This window comes from Podarcis muralis, chromosome 5 (assembly GCF_964188315.1).
Source record: "Podarcis muralis chromosome 5, rPodMur119.hap1.1, whole genome shotgun sequence".
NCBI classification, from domain to species: domain Eukaryota; kingdom Metazoa; phylum Chordata; class Lepidosauria; order Squamata; family Lacertidae; genus Podarcis; species Podarcis muralis.
The window spans coordinates 100,568,626-100,587,993 of NC_135659.1; the positions used below are offsets into that span (position 1 = coordinate 100,568,626).

Here is a 19,368-nt window from a genome sequence, read left to right on the forward strand (position 1 = left end):
GACTGCAAGAAGATCAAACCTATCCATTCCGAAGGAAATCAGCCCTAAGTGCTCACGGGAAGGACAGATCCTGAAGCTGAGGCTCCAAGACTTTGGCCACCTCATGAGAAGAGAAGACTCCCTGGAAAAGACCCTGGTGTTGGGAAAGCCTTGCGTCTGGGTGGGCTTGTGTTTGGGGCATTCAGAAAGAGGGCATCAGTCGTGCCAAAGGGAAAAGGGCCCCTTGGCTGCAGGAGGCAGGTGTATTCCTCTCTCCAAAGTGGATGTCATTGCCCACCTGGGATGCTTTCATGAGCAGAATAGGTTTCAGGTGAGGTGGGAGCAGAGGTGAACTTCGGCTGGGGCTGACAAGGCTTACACCCCTAAGAACATAAGAAGATTCTGCTGGATCAGGCCAATGCACCATCTCATTCACTCCAACATTCCTCAGATGAAAATAGGGACATTTCTCACTCCACCACAACTGACCCTCCTTGACTCCCCCCCATCCCCTCGCAAAATACTTCCTATCAGAAGAAGGGTGAGTGCCGCTGCTGCCAGTCTAGCTTGGTGATTTACTGGGTACTCACTTGGAGAAACCCTGGCAGCTCCAAGGCAGCCACTTGCTCCAGCAGCCAAACTGAGCCTTCTCAAGTCTCTGCCCTCAGGCAACTTTGCCCAAGGTCTGCCCCCTTGAACAGGCCAACGCTCTCACCTGAAGGTGGACCCTCCATGGCCTCCCACCTGCTGCCCCCTCTGGGCTCTTGGGCCAGGGACTGTGGGAAGCACTTGGTTCCTCAGGTACAGCAGAAGGCACCCTTCCAGGTGGCTGCTAATAATAATAATAAGAAGAAGAAGAAGTATTCTAAATAATAATAGTCATGATGATGATGGAATCTAGACTGCCTCTGGCACTGGAGGTCTCACCAAGGTCAAGGCTGCCTTGATTTCTAATCGGCAGTGTGTGTGCAGAAAAAGATTAAAAAATCAAAGTCCACTTTGGAAAGCAACTCCCCTGGAGGAAGGGTATTGCCCAAGGTGACCGCAGAGCAAACCAAACTGAGTAAATGGCAGGAGGAGTAAGGGTGACGCCAAGGAGGTGGGCTTGATTCCTATAGGTGCCAGCTGCGAAAGGTGGAAGGGACTCCCCAGATGTCATCTAGCTCATCCCTCTGCAAGGCAGGAATCATAGCTATTAAATCCTAGAATAACTGACAGGGAAAGGACCCTGAGGGTCATCTAGTTCATAGAGTGTTGCTTAGGGAATGCTATTCAGCCCCATGGAACCTTCAATGTGGGGTTCCGCAGGGCTCAATCCTGTTCCCCACATTAACAACAACAACAACAACAACAACAACAACAACAACAACGATGCTTAACATCTATGTGAAACCTCTAAGTGGGATTATCTGGAGGTATGGAGTCTGCTGTGAGCAATATGCTGATGACACTCAGCTCTGTTTCTCCTTTACATCTGCAGGTGAAGCAGTGGAAGTTCTGGATCAGTGTCTTGCCTCAATAATGGAGCCAACAAACTGAAGCTCAACCCAGATAAGACAGAGGCCCTGTTAGTGAGTGGTTCCCTAGAACAGATGACTGGGAGGTTGCGTGCTCTTGATTGGGTTACGCTTCCCCTGAAGGAGCAGGTTCATAGCCTGGGGGTCCTCCGGGATCCTTTGCTGTCACTTGTGGCTCAGGTGGCCTCAGTGGCCAGGAGTGCCTTCTATCAGCTTTGGCTGGTGGCCCAGCTACGCCCCTATCTGGACAGAGACAGTCTACCCCCTGTTGTCTATGCTCTGGATTGCAATGCATTCTACGTGGGGCTGCCTCTGAAGACAAGTTTGGAAACTTCAGCTAGTGCAAAATTCAGCGGCCAGGTTGCTCACCAGGGCAAGATGGTTTGAGCCTATTGCACCAATCCTGGTCCCACTGCTCTGGCTGCCAATTAGTTTTCAGGCCCAATTAAAAGTCCAATTTTGACCTATAAAGCTTTAAACAGCTTAGGACTGCAATACCTCAAGGGCTGCCTATTTCCATATGAACCTACCCAGAACCTTAGATCATCTTCTGAGGCCCTTCTTTGTGTGCCTCCTCCTTCAGCGGTCCAGAGGGTGGCAACACAAGAACGGGCCTTTTCTTTTCTTTTTGTGTATAATTTTTATTAAATTTTCTGTTTTACAATTTAGAATATTCATTTAAACAACCTGAAAATGTCAATGACTTCCCTTGCTCTCTTTCCATGGTTCATTTAGCATATCATAAATTCCTTCATATTTTACATAAACTGAACCATTCAGTAATCCATTATTACATCCATCAAAACTTGTTTACACTGTTGAATTTATCTTAATGCTGCCAACGTTTTCAAGTGTACACAATGCAAGAATCACAGTTATAAGAACATGGGGTGGTACAATAGGATGGGATGCCACGGGTCATGTAGCCCAAACTGCAGCAAGGCAAGAATCTCCAATAAAAGGATGGTCTCCCCGACCCCCTAGCAGGGTGGGGTGGGAGAGGAGGTACCCCAAAGGGCTACAGCAGCTGACTCCATTCCGCAAAAGGGCGAAAGAAAATCCTCCTTTACTTGGCCCATAGCTAAACCCTGGAACTCACAGCTGCAGGAGGTAGTTTTGGCCACCAACTTGGACGTCTTTAAAGGAGAGGTCGATAAATTAATGGAGGAGAAGAGGGATGAGGACGACTCTCAGCCATTATAGCTCTGTTTCTGGAATATCCCATTGGAGGTTTCCAAGCAGAGGTGAGGTGGCCATCTGTCCTGGAGGCTCAGGTGGAGATACCTGTCTCGCAGGCGGTTGGGCTGGATGGCCCTCGGGTCCCTTTCCCCCTTCCCCACCACTCTCGGCTCCCAGAATGAGGCCACTCTCGTCTCCACTGCCCAAGCCCTCAGCACTTTCGCCGCTCTTTGGCCGGCGACAGCAGGAGGGGCGAGGGGCGCCACTCTCGAATTCGAATCCTTTTCGGGCTCTGCAAAGCGCTTCCTGCTCAACCGAAGGCTGCTCTTGAGTTCGAATCCTGATTGCAATGCGCAAAGAGCCTCCCGCTCTCATGTTGTGTAAAGCGCTTCCTTGCCTCCGAATCCTGCAGCCTTTTGAAAGGCCCGCGCGCGCCCCTCCGGCGAAGATCCGACTTGGAGAGCCACTCTCCTATCCGACGGAACTCACCGCCACCTCTCCAGGATGGCGAAGAGCAGAAAGACCACCAGCAGCGGCAGGAAGAAGACCAACAGGCTGAGCGTCTCGGCGGCCAGCAGCCCCAGCAGGACCAACCGGTAGAGCCAGCGGCTGCGCCGCTCCAGCCGCTCCAGCCCCTGCACCATCCCGAGCGGGTAGCGCAGGCAGGGCAGGGCGCCGTGCCCGGGGCGGCTGGCGCGGAAGCGCATCTGGAAGCGGTGCTCCAGGCGGCCCCAGGCGCCGGGCCGGCGTTCGGGCAAGGGCTCGTATTCCGCGCGCCCGGCCGCCGATTCTTGCGGCGACTCGAGCAAGAGCATCTCTTCCTGCAGCTTCCGGATTTCCCACTCCATCACCGGCGTCTTCTGGCGGCACAGCGGGCAGCGCGCGCGGCCGATTTCGGCGGCGCCCGACGCCTCCAGGACAGCGCCCAGGCAGCGCGCGCACAGCTCGTGGCCGCAGTTCAGGCGCGACGGGCGGTGGACGTCGCCGTCGTAAAACTCTGTGCAGATCGGGCACTCCGCATCCTCCTCTCCGTCGGGGGACGCGCGGGGCAGCGCCGAAGGAGGCTCGTTCTCGCCCGTTCCCGCCGCGCCGTTCGCATCCTCCGGTCCACCGGGCGCAGGGAGAATGCAGTCGAACTCGCCTTCAGACACAGACGCCGGCCGCTCGGGCTCAAGCGCGTCCCCGGGGAGCCCTGGGGACTTTCTGGACGCGCCATCCTCCTCGTCGCCACTCGTCGCCGCGTCTTCGGGCACCACCCGGTCTCCTTGCCGTGTTGTCGAGGCGACAGCGGTGTCATCTTCCCCCAGCGCTCCCTCCTGGGCCTGGCAAAGGGTGCCGGTGCCTCGCGGGCCGCCCTCGCCTTCCTCCGGTGCGGCGAACCCCTCCGAACCGCTGGGGCTGGTGCTCGAAATCTCCGCGGGCGAACCAGGCCTGGGGCCCGCGACTCCGCCGCTCCAGGCCAGGCTTCGCTCCGTTTGGCGGCGTCGAGGCTCCGGGTTCGAGGTCAGAGAGCTGCGCCAGGCGGCCCCTAGCGATCCTCGGGGGCCGGTTCGGGGGTCCGCGCGCCCCACCGGTGGGTGCGGCTGAGCGTCTCGGAGTTCGCCGGCGTCTTTTTGCCCGTGGAGCGGTGAGCGCTTTCGGCTGCCAAATAATACGAGGACAGATTCTCGACGGACCGGTTTGGCGACTCGCAAGGCGGCTGTTTCCGTATCTGGAGACAGGCGCGACCTGCTCCACAGAGGAGGCCTTCCAGGTGGGCGGCTGCTCAACCGAAGCCACCCACGAATCTTTCGACAGAACGACCTGGCGCCCTTGGGCTGTTGGCTTGTTTTTGACGGAAGGAAGAAGAGGTCGATCCGAGGACGGAGTCCCGAGGATGAAAATGTGGCTCTCTCTGCCCCGCAAGCCACTTCATGGTTCGAGGAGAGGAAATTGTAGAAGGGGAGAAGAGGAGAGGAGAGTGGGAAAGGACCCGCTGAGGATCCTTCAGATATAAAAGCATAGAGGGGTACAATAGAATGGGATCCCAAGGGTCATCTAGCCCAACCCCCAGTGGGGGAAGAATCAGAGAGATAAAAACACAGAAGGGGAGAGTTGGAAGGGACGCCCAAGGGTCATCTAGTCCAACCTGCTGTAAAGCAGGAATCAGAGCTATAACCTTCTAGAAGGGAACCCTAATGGTCATCTAGTCCAACCCCCCTGCCCATAGGAGTGCCTCGGTTGGCTCAAACCACCAACCTTCTGCTTAACAGCCAGACACCCTTACTCATTGTGGCACTTTCAGGCAAGGTAAAATAATAACAATGTTCTTGTTGTTTAGTCGTGTCCGACTCTTCATGGCCCCCTGGACCAGAGCATGCCAGGCACTCCTGTCTTCCACTGCCTCCCGCAGTTTGGTCAAACTCATGCTGGTCTCTTCGAGAACACTGTCCCGCCATCTCGTCCTCTGCCGTCCCCTTCTCCTTGTGCCCTCCGTCTTTCCCAACATCCGGGTCTTTTCCAGGGAGTCTTCTCTTCTCATGAGGTGGCCAAAGTATTGGAGCCTCAGCTTCAGGATCTGTCCTTCCAGTGAGCACTCAGGGCTGATTTCCTTCAGAATGGAGAGGTTTGATCTTCTTGCAGTCCATGGGACTCTCAAGAGTCTCCTCCAGCACCAGAATTCAAAAGCATCAATTCTTCGGCGATCAGCCTTCTTTATGGTCCAGCTCTCACTTCCATACATCACTACTGGGAAAACCATAGCTTTTACTATATGGACCTTTGTTGGCAAAGGTGATGTCTCTGCTTTTTAAGATGCTGTCTAGGTTTGTCATTGCTTTTCTCCCAAGAAGCAGGCGTCTTTTAATTTTGTGACTGCTGTCACTATCTTAGAATTACAATTCTATTATTCTGGGGTCACTAGGATGTAAGTTTGAATTGTTTATTGCACAGATGGATCCCTTTACAGACTTAACACTTGATGATCTTATTGGACATTTAATATAATGTGTAGAGAGAGAATAGCAATCTCCAAAAAGGAGTTCAAGACATTGTAACTCAAGCTATGTGTCCCAACTGAAAGAGGGTGGGGCAAGGCTCAACCCAGAAAAGTCATTTGCTTTAATTGCAACAAGGAAGGACATGTGATAAAGTTTTGTAGAGCCCCCAAAGCAGGGAAATCTTCTGAGAGTAAACAACCAAACCAGAACACACGAATCTCACTGCAACCAGTAGTGATGAGAAATCAGACAGATGGTTGATAAATTTGGGGTGGCCACTTCGTCGTTCATAAGCAATATAGAGTTAGGGTTGAACGCTAGATTGCTTATGAACCGGGGGGGGGGGAGCACATGTCCCAAAAGTGATCCTTGGGGGAATCCACTTTCTTCACCCCTCCATTGCGGGAACTGTCCATTTATTCCTACTCTCTGTGGAGATACATTTCCACAGCTACTAACACTACATGTGATCTTCCACACAGGGTTGTTGTGAAGATCCTAGGGGAGAATGATGAACATGAACAAAGAGCTGAACTGAAGCCACTTCCTCTTCACTTTGTTCAGCCTCCAACTGGCTTCAGTCACCCACAAAATATTTTTAACCCTGCTTAAGTACTTGCAGTCACTCTAAGCACTGAAAGCACTTGCCGTCACATTTCGTATTGCACAGAGCCATCTAGTGGATGCCTCTGAAAATTCACAGCATTCCTTCTGCAGAATCAAACTGAACTTACTCTGCATAACTGTGGCAGCAGTTTGCTTCCGTGAGCTTTATCGGGGCAGGAAATTTTCAACTGCTTCTCAGAACTTTGCCTAATTAGACCCAGCACTAACATATCCCCCAATTGTACTTGTGGAAGACTCTGGAAGGTGGTTTTGAGGGGGTGGGGGAGATATTCAATGAATTGATTAAACAATTACAGGTATGACTTTTCCTATAAGGGCAGAACCTCTTCGTCAGCTTTAACTATATATCTCTCTCTCATCTACAGCAGAACCCAGGTGGAGACCCAGGATCATTGTTCCATCCTGCATGGTGTCTAATGCTCTAGAGGTTAAGGCACATCTTCAAATCACTATGCCATAAACACAAAATCAAAGAGGCTCTTCTCTTCTCTCATTCCAATAAAGAATAGTCATCCCACCCCACTTGGTCTCCTTCTTGAGGGTTTTCCCTTCTCCTCTGAAACCAGCTCCTGCCTTTCGCCATATTGCTGCTCGCAAGTGGAGAGAGAAGGGGCTGAGAGCAGGGGCCACTTTCAAGAGGAAATTACTCAATGAAGTCAGGGTGTCCTTTTGGCATCCTGCAGTTAAGGCTGCAATCATGCACACATATGATTGATCAAACATCATCATCATCATTTATTATCTATACCCCGCCCATCTATCCCCAGCTACTCTGAGTGGCTCCCAACCAAATATTAAAAGCACGATAAAACATCAAACATTAAAAACTTCCCTAAACACCGGAGGTTTGATCAAACCTTCCACATCCCTCAAAGTGGCTTCTGAAAGTCATGGTAGCACCCATTGCCACTGAAAATGGCAATCAATCAGGTTGCATGCCACCCCGACCTCCAAGCAGTGCAAGAATCCAGGGGTACCAGACACTTACCCAGGCACTGGTTTCCTTGGATTCAGGGACAGTGGAAACTATGGTGCCTTTAAGGTAAAGGTAAAGGTACCCCTGCCCGTACGGGCCAGTCTTGCCAGACTCTAGGGTTGTGCGCTCATCTCACTCTAGAGGCCGGGAGCCAGCGCTGTCCGCAGACACTTCCGGGTCACGTGGCCAGCGGGACAAAGCTGCATCTGGCGAGCCAGCGCAGCACACGGAACGCCATTTACCTTCCCGCTAGTAAGCGGTCCCTATTTATCTACTTGCACCCGGGGGTGCTTTCGAACTGCTAGGTTGGCAGGCGCTGGGACCGAGCAACGGGAGCGCACCCCGCCACGGGGATTCGAACCGCCGACCTTTCGATCAGCAAGCCCTAGGCGCTGAGGCTTTTACCCACAGTGCCACCCGCGTCCCACGGTGTCTTTATGATATATTTATTTACACATATACACAACTTAGCAACTCTGCAAGTCTATGATTCTGTGAAATGAATGTGTCTTGTTCTTACATGGAGGAGGAAGGGCATAGGTGGGAAGAGCATTCTTCTGAGAAAAGCCACCTGCCAGGCACCTCCACTTCCCAGCTGGCAAGACCCATTTGGGGAAATGGCTCCCCAGGCAGAACAAGACAGGCAGGCCTGGGATCTGCTGACTGGTGGCACGAAGTCTGCTCCCACCAAATCCTTCTGCCACCCCGTCTGGCCTGCTCAGCTTTCCAGGACTCTCAGGGGGAGACAACATAAGGCTGGGATGACAGGCCACTGGATCTCTCCCCATTCCCAAATGATTCTCCAAGCCAATGCTGGGGGCTGCCTCAGGTCAGTGTTGAGATTTCCATTCCACCTTAAGGAGCAGACGTGTGGAACTGTTGCGTGTCACATGTCTGTTTACATTCCAGCACAGCCTGCTGGGAACTTCCGTTGTGTATATAGCTTTTGCTTTTCCATGTCTCTCTGAGAAGACGAAAAGAGAAAGACGACATGTTTCTTTGTCCGTAGTTGTAGTATGCTTTCACAAGCCTCATGCCTATTTTGTGTGTGCAGTTCACTCTGCTGATAGTGTGCCCTGGCTCTGAAGCCCAGGTTGCTGATTTACGTTGGAGCAGAGGCCGATGGGTCTTCACAGCGGGATGGCTGGAAGGAGACAGCCAAGCTGGGGCTAGCCGGCTGGCCTTGCGGCCCTCTGCATGTCTACAGTCAGGTCCTGTAGAAACACTGACAGCTCCAACTCAGCAGCTTGTTCCAGTGAGCCAAACTGAGCCTTCCGAAGTCTCCGCCCCCAGGCAACTCCTTCTAAGCTCTGCTGCCTTGAAAGGGCCAACCCTCTCGCCTGAAGGTGGACCCTCCATGGCCTCCGACCCATTGCAACCCCTGTGCTGGTTGCTGGGGTGATTTGGGAGCCATCCAAAGTGGGCTTTGCGCAAGCTGCACCCTATTTCTCAAGGCTGCCCATACCTGTATCACATCACGTCCTGGACAGGGGGGTATGGCTTGCCCCAAATGACCTTGAGGGCCAAACATGGAAGGCTGGTGGGGCAAGATTGGCAGGTGGGTTGAAGGTCCTCAGCCCTGCTCCATTGGGACAATAAAGTTGGGGACAACACTGGAGAAGGAAGCAGGGAACACAGACACACACAGTCTAGCATGCAAATGAGTCAATGCCTTTATTGTGCAAAAGAAAAAAGAGGGTGCCGGATGGAGCAAACTTTGCTCAACCACCAGAAACCTGGCAAGCTGGTGGAGAGCCAAGGTCTCTGATCATGGTGCCTTGATTGCCATATTTGGAGAGGTCAGCAGGTCTTCAGATGATACAGTCTAAGCTCCACTCAATGTTTCTGGGCATCCGGTCCAGGCAAGGTCTGCTGCAGAAGAAGAGAAGAGTTTGGATTTGATATCCTGCTTTATCACTACCCGAAGGAGTCTCAAAGCGGCTAACCATCTCCTTTCCCTTCCTCCCCAACAACAAACACTCTGTGAGGTGAGTGGGGCTGAGAGACTTCAGAGAAGTGTGACTGGCCCAAGGTCACCCAGCAGCTGCATGTGGAGGAGCAGGGAAGCGAACCCGGTTCCCCAGATTACGAGACTACCGCTCTTAACCACTACACCACCCTGGCTGAAGGGAAGAAGACCAAGAAGACCAAGAAGACAATGGACAGCTGCAGCTTCCACACACAAGCTCAGTACTAAAGTCCTTTGAGCCATTGCAAGTGCTCTCCACTGCACACGATGAGTGGGCAGGGAGAATCATCCCCTCGTCTTCTCTAAGGTGGCCAATAGCAGAGTCAACCACTTAGGGTGTGTGGATTCCGGTGGCAGATGCACCAGCCCTGGCAGGCAGAAAAGCCAGAGGAGCAGGGCAGCTGCTGCAGTCTGCTGTGTACCCTTGTGGGCTGCTCATTCACCAACTCCCATGATGCCTGCATCAAGCTTGCAACTCCACCTTCCTGTGGCCACACTGCAGTGTGGCAACATTTCACTATTTCATATATTAGATTGATATTGAGAGCCATCTACAACACCTTCAAATATATACATTAAACAGAAGAAATTCAGGAAAGAAGGAAAGGCCAACACATATTCTGAGCTCTCAGTCAGGCTAAGGATCCTATCCAGATGTATGTGTTTGAAAGAGTATGTGAAAGGTCATGCATTTAAGTTCTGGGTGGCAAAGCATAGACAGATTTACAGAGGAAAGGCTACTGGATATTTTGAGCTCTGAGACTCCAAAAGCTTCCACAAACCCCAGCCATTTTGGCTCCTGCATTAAAGAAAAAGTCTGTGGCACTGCACCCCACCCTCCACCAAATTCAAAATCATCTCACCTTAGACAGGATTACTGCAATCTCGTGGGCAACTGCCACAGCACTTCTGAACACCGGGGCAGGACCAGTCATCTTTACACCGTACAATGCAGATTCCCACACCTGGATCCTGGGGGCATCATCCAGGCTTCTCTGCAAAAGAGCAAAACTTTTGGTGCCCCTTGGGCTCCCTTCCAACCTGACAGTTCTAGGGTTCTGTGGCTGAGAGATGCCTTTTGGCCAGAGAGACCCTCCCTGTGGAGTTGCAATGGAGTTCTCTCGTGTCTGGAACCCAGAGGAACCCAGCAATCCTCAAGTGGGCACTGTCACCTTCAGAGGTCTGCCTGGAACTCCCCCAAAACAAGACACTCCAATGACACAACCACCCGCTTCTCCTTTGCTGTTATCTAGAGAAGGAGAAAGGAAGGCATTTGTCGATGGGTAGACAATGCTGGAGATCTTGCTAGAAGCTGATGTTCATGCCAGCACGTTGGAGGAAGAACTGCCTTGGGAAGAAGAGAAGAAAGTTCTTACTTGGTTTCTGGCTGGAGGCAGGGGTCAGTTGACCCCAGAGAGTGAGGAGCCCCACAAGGAGGAGAAGGCCACCACAACGCATGATGGACAAAACAAAAAAAATTCCTTCCAGTAGCACCTTAAAGACCAACTAAGTTAGTTCTTGGTATGAGCTTTCATGTGCATGCACACTTCTTCAGATACACTTCGCATGCACATGAAAGCTCATACCAAGAACTAACTTAGTTGGTCTTTAAGGTGCTACTGGAAGGAATTTTTTTTGTTTTGACTATGGCAGACCAACACGGCTACCTATCTGTAACTGGCATGATGGACAGGCTTTGTCTGCTGCCCAGCTGACTTCTTGATCTCAGGAAGCAGGTTATATAGGGAACTCCTGAAGCAGGAGGTGAAGGAAGGAGGGACAGAGGAGGGGACTGCAAGTGGGACAGAAGGGATATTCTTTTCTTTCCAACAAGCTTTTGCAACAAACCATTGTAAAGAAGCTAAAGCCATTTTGTGACCCGCAGGCAGTATTGGACTCTAGGAAGTGCAGCAGGAAGTGCAAATTGTCCTTTGTCATCTCCCTGGTAAAAATCCCCCATAACTGAGATTCTTTGGCCTTAGGAAATATCTGTTCTCCCAGGCCTTCTAAGACCTTTGTGGTACAGGTGGCAGTTAGACCTGTCTATGCATTTAATTACTAGCTTCCTTTTTCATTTTCAGTTCTGTGCTGTGTATTACGCTTTCCTGTGCTAGTTTTCTTGAACTGTTATTTTATTTATTTATTTATTTATTTATTTATTTATTTGTTTGTTTGTTTGTTTGTTTGTTTGTTTGTTTTCAAATATTACATTACAATACAGATGTACCAAAGCCAAACCATTTCTTCCCCATCCCCCCATACATTTACATTTCTATTTCCTCAATCCATCATATTATCCTTTTCTCCTTCCTCCCACTTCCCTCCGCCCCCACTCGATTTCCTCCACATTATACAATTTACAATAATTTTGCATTCTACAATCTTCTCAAATCATCTATATATTCTTATTATCTTTCCTTACTAATTTTTCTTCCATCCAGTACTTCACATTTTAATCTAGGCATGTTAACGTATATTTTTTTTAGCAATATTTTGCCATATATTCATCAAAACATTTCCACTCCTTTTAAAATTTTTGACTTGACTGATTTCTTATTATAGCAGTTAATTTTGCCAAATTAAATATTCATTTAGTTTACAAATCCATTCCTCCTTTGTGGGTATAGTTTGTGACTTCCACCAAGCAGCAATCACTATTCTAGCAGCTGTACTTGCATATAGAAAAATCCCCCCCCCCCCGTGGTATCTCTTCATCTATCAATCCAAGGAGATATGCCTCTGGTTTCTTTGTTATTGATATTTTCAACATCTTCTTTAGTTCTTCATGTACTACTATCCAAAATTTCTTAATTTCCTCACACCTCCACCACATATGTATTGTTGTTCCTATTTCTCCACCACATCTTCAACAGCGGTTGGATTTCAATTTATATATCTTTGCCAACTTAACTAGCGTTAAGTACCACTTATAGAACATCTTTACAAAATTTTCTTTAATTATATATGAGGCAGTAAATTGTATATCCTATTGCCACAGGTTATCCCGTTGCTCTAGATAGATAGTATGTCCGAGATCCTGAGACCTTGAACTGTTATTTAAGTACATTTTAATAACAGGCTTTGCCTGCTGTCCAGACCACAGGCTCACTTATATCTCATAAAACAGGTTCTATGGGGAATTCCTTGAGCAGGAGGTGAAGGAAGGAGGGACAGAGGTAAGGGCAGCAAGTGGGACAGAGTGGACATTCTTTTCTTTGAACCAGGTATTACAACCAATGATCAAGGAGTAAGCCATAGCACTTCTTGTGACCTTGCTGCAGGGATTTCCGGTCCCTAGGAAGGAAGTGAAAATTTCCCCTTGTCATCTCCCTGGTAAAGCAACAACAACCCATCACTGAGACTCTTGGGTCTTAGGACATTTCTGTGCTCCCAGACCTTTTAAGACCTTTGTTGTACGTGTGGAGGTTAGACCTGTCTATGCATTTTATTACTAGCTTTCTGAAATATACTCAGAGTCCTGCAGTGATTTCATGCTCTTTATTGCAGCTTGTAAAACAGTGATTGAATTGCCCCCCAAACCTCAGGCTTTTATATACATTATTTACACAATGAGTCCCGTCTGATTGGCTGATTCTGCTTCCCTCCTGGAGCCTGATTGGTCTTTTCCTGCAGGCCAATCAGTTGTTGCATTCTAGGATCCTACCTGCCTATTGTTCTAGGATCCAAGCTTAGTACGTAACACTTTCCTTTTTCATTTTCAGTTCTGTGCTGCATATTATGTTTTACTGTGATGAGGGGAGGGAGACTTTGTGCTTCTCCCACCTGCCTTGCTCCACCCTCAGCCCAAGGAGCCTTTCATGGAATCATAGAATCATAGAATTGCAGAGTTAGAAGGGAGCCAGGGGTCCTCTAGTCCACCCCTTCTTGCAATGCAGGAATCTTAGCTAAGCCATCCATGACTTTCCCCGACCCTGACTTTAGGAACAGCAGAAGCGGCTGGGAAGAGAGAAGAGGCGTTCAGGGATAGAGCAATAATTTTATAAGTCTTGTGTCTTTGCTTGCCAATTTATTTTGTGTTATTTTATGCACTGTGACATGCTGTTGTTATTACTGATTATAGTTTAGAAATTATTGGCTGTAATTGTTAAGAGTGAATTGCTGCTTAATTATTATTTGCTGGTATTTAGTTTTATCGCGTATCATTACGTTTTAATTGATTATTGAATGTTATTTTATTTAATATAAGTGGTTTATTTTAAAGTTATGTTTTTATTATGACATTTTTGTATTGCATCAGGTTGTTATAAGGTGTGTAATCGTTGTTATTTCTTCAGCTTGTAAACCCCCTTTTGCAGTGTACAGTGATATAGAAAGGCAGTATTCAAATTCATAGAACCATAGAATTTAGGCTGGGAAGGGATCTAAGGGTTATCTAGTCCAACCCCAGGGACGCGGGTGGCACTGTGGGTAAAAGCCTCAGCGCCTAGGGCTTGCTGATCGAAAGGTCGGCAGTTCGAATCCCCGCGGCGGGGTGCGCTCCCGTTGCTCGGCCCCTGCTCCTGCCAACCTAGCAGTTCGAAAGCACCCCCGGGTGCAAGTAGATAAATAGGGACCGCTTACTGGCGGGAAGGTAAACGGCGTTCCGTGTGCTGCGCTGGCTCGCCAGATGCAGCTTGTCACACTGGCCACGTGACCCAGAAGTGTCTGTGGACAGTGCAGGCTCCCGGCCTCTAGAGTGAGATGGGCGCACAACCCTAGAGTCTGGCAAGACTGGCCCGTACGGGCAGGGGTACCTTTACCTTTACTAGTCCAACCCCCTGCAATGCAGGAATCTCAACTAAAGCATCCATGACAGATGGCCATCAAACTTCTATTTTAAAAAACCCACCTCCCAAAGGAGACTGTTCCACTGTCAAACAAACCTAACTATCAGAAAGTTATTCCTGAAGTTTAGTCAGAATCTCCTTTCTTGTAACTTGAAGCCATGGGTTCAAGTCCTACCCTCCAGAGCAGGAGAAAACAAGCTTGCTCTGTCTTCCATGTGATATTTGAAGATGGCTATTATATCTTCTCTCATTCTCCTCTTTTCCAGGCTAAATACACCTAGCTTCCTCAACCATTCCTCTTAAGGCTTCGTTTCCAGACCCTTGATCATCTAGGTTGCCCTCCTCTGCACATGTTACAACTTGTCTGTATCCTTCTTAAATTGTGGTGCCCAGAATTGGACACAGTATTCCAGGTGTGGTCTGACCAAAGCGAAATAGAGTGGGACTATGACTTCCTTTGATCTGGACACCAGATTTCTGTTGATGAAGCACAGAATAGCATTAGTTGTTAGACCCCTAGATCCTTTTCACATGTACTGCTAGTAAGCCAGGTGTCCCCCATCTTATATTTGGGCACCTGGTTCTTCCTGCCTAAGTGCAGAAGCTGACATTGGTCTCTATTGAAATTCAAATTAAAAGTGAAATGAAATGAAACATTTAAGCACATTTTTATATTGTTGTGACCCACCCTTCATCATAAGGTCCCTGGTAGGGTAACAACAACAACTACTACTACAAGTACAAAAAAAACAGCAGCAGCCCTTTCTTCATTTACCTGCTTACTCTCACTTAAAGCTAGCAGATTATGGATCTCTCTGCAATTTTGGCAAAAGCTGCTAATACTTGATTAAATCCCAAAGATCAGGGGTGGGATTCTTTTCCAGCTGACAGGCGGGATCCTGGGCTCCCCGATCCCTGGCAGGTCACTTTGACAGGTGAGTGAGGCAGTGGTGGTTACGCTGCCAGGGACCTTATGTTGAAGGGCAGGTCACAACAATTTTAAAATGTGCTTAAACAAGGGACAATTTTCACTTCTGCCCTGCTGCCCTTTCTAGAGTCCAGTAATGCATGCAGGTCACAAAAAGCTTCTTTGTTGGAAAGAAAAGAATGTCCCCTCTGTCCCACTTACAGTCCCCTCCTCTGGCACTCCTACTTCAGGAGTTCCCTATATAACCTGCTTCCTGAGATCAAGAAGTCAGCTGGTGGTCTGGGCAGCAGACAAAGCTTGCCCATCATGCGTTGTGGTGGCCTTCTCCTCCTTGTGGGGCTCCTCGCTCTCTGGGGTCAACTGACCCCTGCCTCCAGCCAGAAGCCAGGTAAGAACTTCCTTCTCTTCCTCCCAAGGCAGTTCTTCCTCCAAGGGGCACCAGGAGTTTTGTTCTTTTGCAGAGAAGCCTGGACGATGCCCCCCGAATCCAGGTGTGGGATTCGGAAGGCCAAATCCTCCTCTTTGAATTTTATCCGTTTAATAACTTGAATTTTATCCGTGGCTTCTTCTTCTCCTTTGGGGTGGAGGAGCATCTTCAGTTTGCCCCTGAGTTTTGCCATGGTGCATGTTATGTACTGAAGTTCTCGCCCTGGGCCAGCAGGGGGATACTGTAGATAGTTATGCAAATGAAGGATCGAAAGTGACGTTCAGTGATTGGATAGTTTGTATGAAAATGAAGGATCGAAAGTGACGTTCAGTGATTGGATAGTTTTAGAAAGTTGCTACAGTTAAGTTGTTCTGGAGCTCTATATAAGCAGGCTGACTGAGCTCTTCAGTTCAGTTCTGTTCCAGCTTACAAATAAAGAGCTGTTTTGGAAGAATCGCTGTGTCGTCTGATATGTTCACCCACAACTTAACAGTCCAGGCAGCTTTCAGGGACCCAGGCTGAGCCCTTCAGGGGACTTTGGGAGGGCAGAAGAACCACCCCCCACTAGAGCTCCACCGCAGAATCACAGAATTGCAGAGGCGGAAAGGACCTTGAGGGTCATCTAGTCCAAGCCACTGCAATGCAGGGATCCCCTTGCCTCCCTCTCTGCTGCCAATGCAACGGGGAATAGCATGGAAGGGCATCCTGGCTTGCAGAATAGCAGCCCAAAATCCCCTTCTCCCTTGGGAGGTGGCAGTTGTGGTTTCAAACCACCCTCCTCACTCTGGCAGCGCTGTGGAAATGCTGAATAAATAAATGTGGAATAAATATAACAAGAAATTAAAATATTTAGAACAGGCATGGGCAAACTCCAGCCCTTTAGATGTTTGGGACTACAATTCCCATCACCCCTGACCACTGGCCATGTTAGCTAGGGATGATGGGAATTGTAGTCTCAAACATCTGGAGGGCCAGACTTTGCCTATGCCTGATTTAGAACAAGAGAATTTTAACAAATTAAAGAAAGAAATTGAGGAAAAGCTAGAGGAATATAAGAAAATTAAGCTTTCATGGTTTTGAAGAATAGAGATTATTAAAATGAAAATTTTGTCTAGAATATTTTGTTATTTAGAATGTTACCAGTTAAGATATCAGAGACAGAGATAAAGGGTTGGCAAAGCATGATGAATAAATTTTGTAATGGGGATAAGAAACCTTGAATTTATAAGGCTGTGAAGGACTTGCTCACAAATGTATTGACAGCTGCACAAATTATTATAGCTAGGAAGTGGAAGGGGCAAGCAGAATATAAAATGGAAGAATGGTATAAAGAGGTGTGGGATACAGTGGTACCTCGGGTTACAGACACTTCAGGTTACAGACTCCACTAACCCAGAAATAGTACCTCGGGTTAAGAACTTTACCTCAGGATGAGAACAGAAATCGTGCAGTGGCGGCGCAGCAGCAGCAGCAGCAGCAGCAGTAGGCCCCATTAGCTAAAGTGGAGCTTCAGGTTAAGAACAGTTTCAGGTTAAGAACAGACCTCCAGAATGAAAGTTCATCACCCGAGATATCACTGTATAGCTGTTAATGATAAATTAGCATGGGCCATTAAGGTAAGACGGGGAATATGCAGGAGAAATTATTTTGAGGAGATATGGAGGGTGCTTGTACAATTTGTGCTGTTAAAACGGAAAAGGGGTCAAACCACCGCAAGAAATCTTGGGAAATTGGATAGTTACAATGGAATGGTCTCGGGGGTTGGGTGCACAATGTTTATTTATGACTATTACTTGTCCCCCCCCCCCCCAAAAAAAGAAAAATTTTAAAGGGGCTCTTATGGGGGAGGGAGGACAAAGAGGTAAAGGGTCTGGAAACAAAACGTTCTGAGGAATGGTAGAGGGAGTTGGGTCTGCTTAGCCTGGAGAAGAGACGACTGAGAGGAGGTAGGAGAGCTATCTTCAAATACTTGAAGGGCCACCACATGGAAGATGGAAAAAATTTGTTTCCTGCTGCCCCGAAAGGCAGGACTTGTTCTGCTCCTGAGCTGCTGAGAGTGCAGGGACCACCCTACAGCAGGGGTGCGGTGTCATTGGGAAGTCTAGTTTTGTGTGACACCTCGGACCCCTGAGCAAAACAGAGGCCACCTTAGGCATCCTGGGCTCCTCTGGCCACTGGATGCAAAGGAGCCCCATCCGACAGGAAGAGAGAGAGAGCTTCTCTGGCCAAAGACATCTCTCAACCTTGGAATTCTGCTCTGTTGCAGGGAAGCCTGGGCAATGTCCTGGGGCTCAGCCAGGTATGGCCGGACCCTGCGTGGTTTGGTGTGAGAATGACTGGTCATGCCCTGGAGCTCAGAAGTGCTGCGGGAATTGCCCACGAGCTTGTGCTAATCCTGTCAGAGGTGAGACCATTTATTCTGCGGAGGGTGGGGTGGGATAGGAAGCTCCTCTTCTTCATGAACCAAAGCCATTGTGACTTATGAAGAATTGCAGAATCTCTATACTCAGAAGTGCTTACCTGGATTCTGGCTTGAGGCAGGAGTCAGTTGAGGCAAGGAGCCCCACAAGGAGGAGAAGGCCACCACAACGCATGATGGACAGGCTTTGTCTGCTGCCCAGACCATCAGTTGACTAGAACTTTCAGGTTGGAAAGGGAGCCCAAGAGTCAGTGAGGGTTTTGCTCTTTTGCAGGGAAGCCTGGACGATGCCCCCCGAATCGAGGTGTGGGAATCTGCATTGCACGGTGTAGAGATGACTGGTCCTGCCCCGGTATTCAGAAGTGCTGCAGTGGATGCCCACAAGATTGCCGTTTTCCTATCTAAGGTGAGATGGTTTTGTTTTTTGTTTTTTTTAAATATTTTTTATTACATTTTCAAATACACAAACAAGAATATAGATTTCACAAAGAAGAAATAAAGAAAACAGATACAGAAAAAAGAAAAAATTCCAATTTCAGAAATATTTTTACATAACCAATCAGACTTCCTCACATCTCCCCTACCATGCATTCTTTACCATAAAAATGTCAGCAAATTATTACCTTTTTTCACATCTTAATTTGTACCTTTCAAATATTTTAAATTTAAAATACTCTTTGTCAGTTACTTGTACCTTAAATCACCCTTAGTAATACTTTAAATTTCATCCTTTTCTTGCTTTTAACTTAATTTCCTGTTTCAAAAATCTAATCGCTGAAGCCCAAACTTCCAAATCGTGCAGTTTTTAACATTCATACAACTTATAGTATTTTTGTAAATAGTCCTTAAATTTTTTCCAGTCCTCCTCCACCGCCTCTTCTCCCAAGTCTCGGATTAAGGTGAGATGGTTTTGAATTTGGTGGATGGTAGGTTGCAGTAGGACAGACTTTTTCTTTAATGCAGGAGCCAGAATGACTGGGGTTTGTGGAAGATCTTAGTGCCTTAAAACCCAAAGTATCTGGTAGGCTTTCCTTCTTTCCTCAATTGCTCGATTGAATGAACTAATGCTTCTGTTTAATGTATGTACAGTATTTAGATGTATTGTGGATGACTGCCAATATCTAATACCTAATATATAAAATACCTAATATATAAAATGATGAAATGTTGCCACACCGCAGTTTGTCCACAGGCAGGTGGTGTTGCAAACTACAGAAGGTTGCTGAGATGTGGCAGTTGGGCAACCCAGACAGGCCTGGCAACAGACTGAAGCAGCTGCCTTGCTCCTCTGGCTCCTCTGCCGGCCATCTTATGCAGAAGTGACTTGTAGTTTTAATATTTTGTTGGGAGCAGCCCAGAGTGGGTGGGGTATACCCACCGATGGGTGGAATATAAAATAAAATTAATAATAATAATAATAATAATAATAATAATAATAATTTCAAAGCAATCCATTGCAATCCATTGCAGCCTAATCGGACGGCCCGTCTGAATTGCTCACACAAACAGGCACACAGCCTTGAATTTGTAAATCTGTCTATACTTTGCTACCCACAATCTAAATGCATGACCTTTCACATAC

General features: G+C 48.2%; 1 protein-coding gene across 1 annotated transcript; it reads right to left on the minus strand.

The window, feature by feature from the left end:
* Positions 1-1,796: 1,796 nt before the first annotated feature.
* Positions 1,797-15,560, minus strand: LOC144327888 (ring finger protein-like). The gene is made up of 2 exons (XM_077929528.1): positions 15,380-15,560; positions 1,797-4,659 (listed from the first exon to the last, which is right to left on the minus strand). The coding sequence occupies exons 1-2, from the start codon at positions 15,558-15,560 to the stop codon at positions 3,161-3,163; spliced, it is 1,680 nt and encodes a 559-aa protein (XP_077785654.1). The 3' UTR covers positions 1,797-3,160.
* Between the last annotated feature and the right edge of the window lie 3,808 nt (positions 15,561-19,368).

Coding starts and splice junctions, on each gene's coding strand:
- LOC144327888 (XM_077929528.1), bottom strand. CDS start 15,560: ATGGCAAAACTCAGGGGCAAACTGAAGATGCTCCTCCACCCCAAAGGA. Junction 4,660..15,379: donor GCAAAAGAACAAAACTCCTG/GTGCCCCTTGGA, acceptor TTATATCTGAAG/GATCCTCAGCGGGTCCTTTC.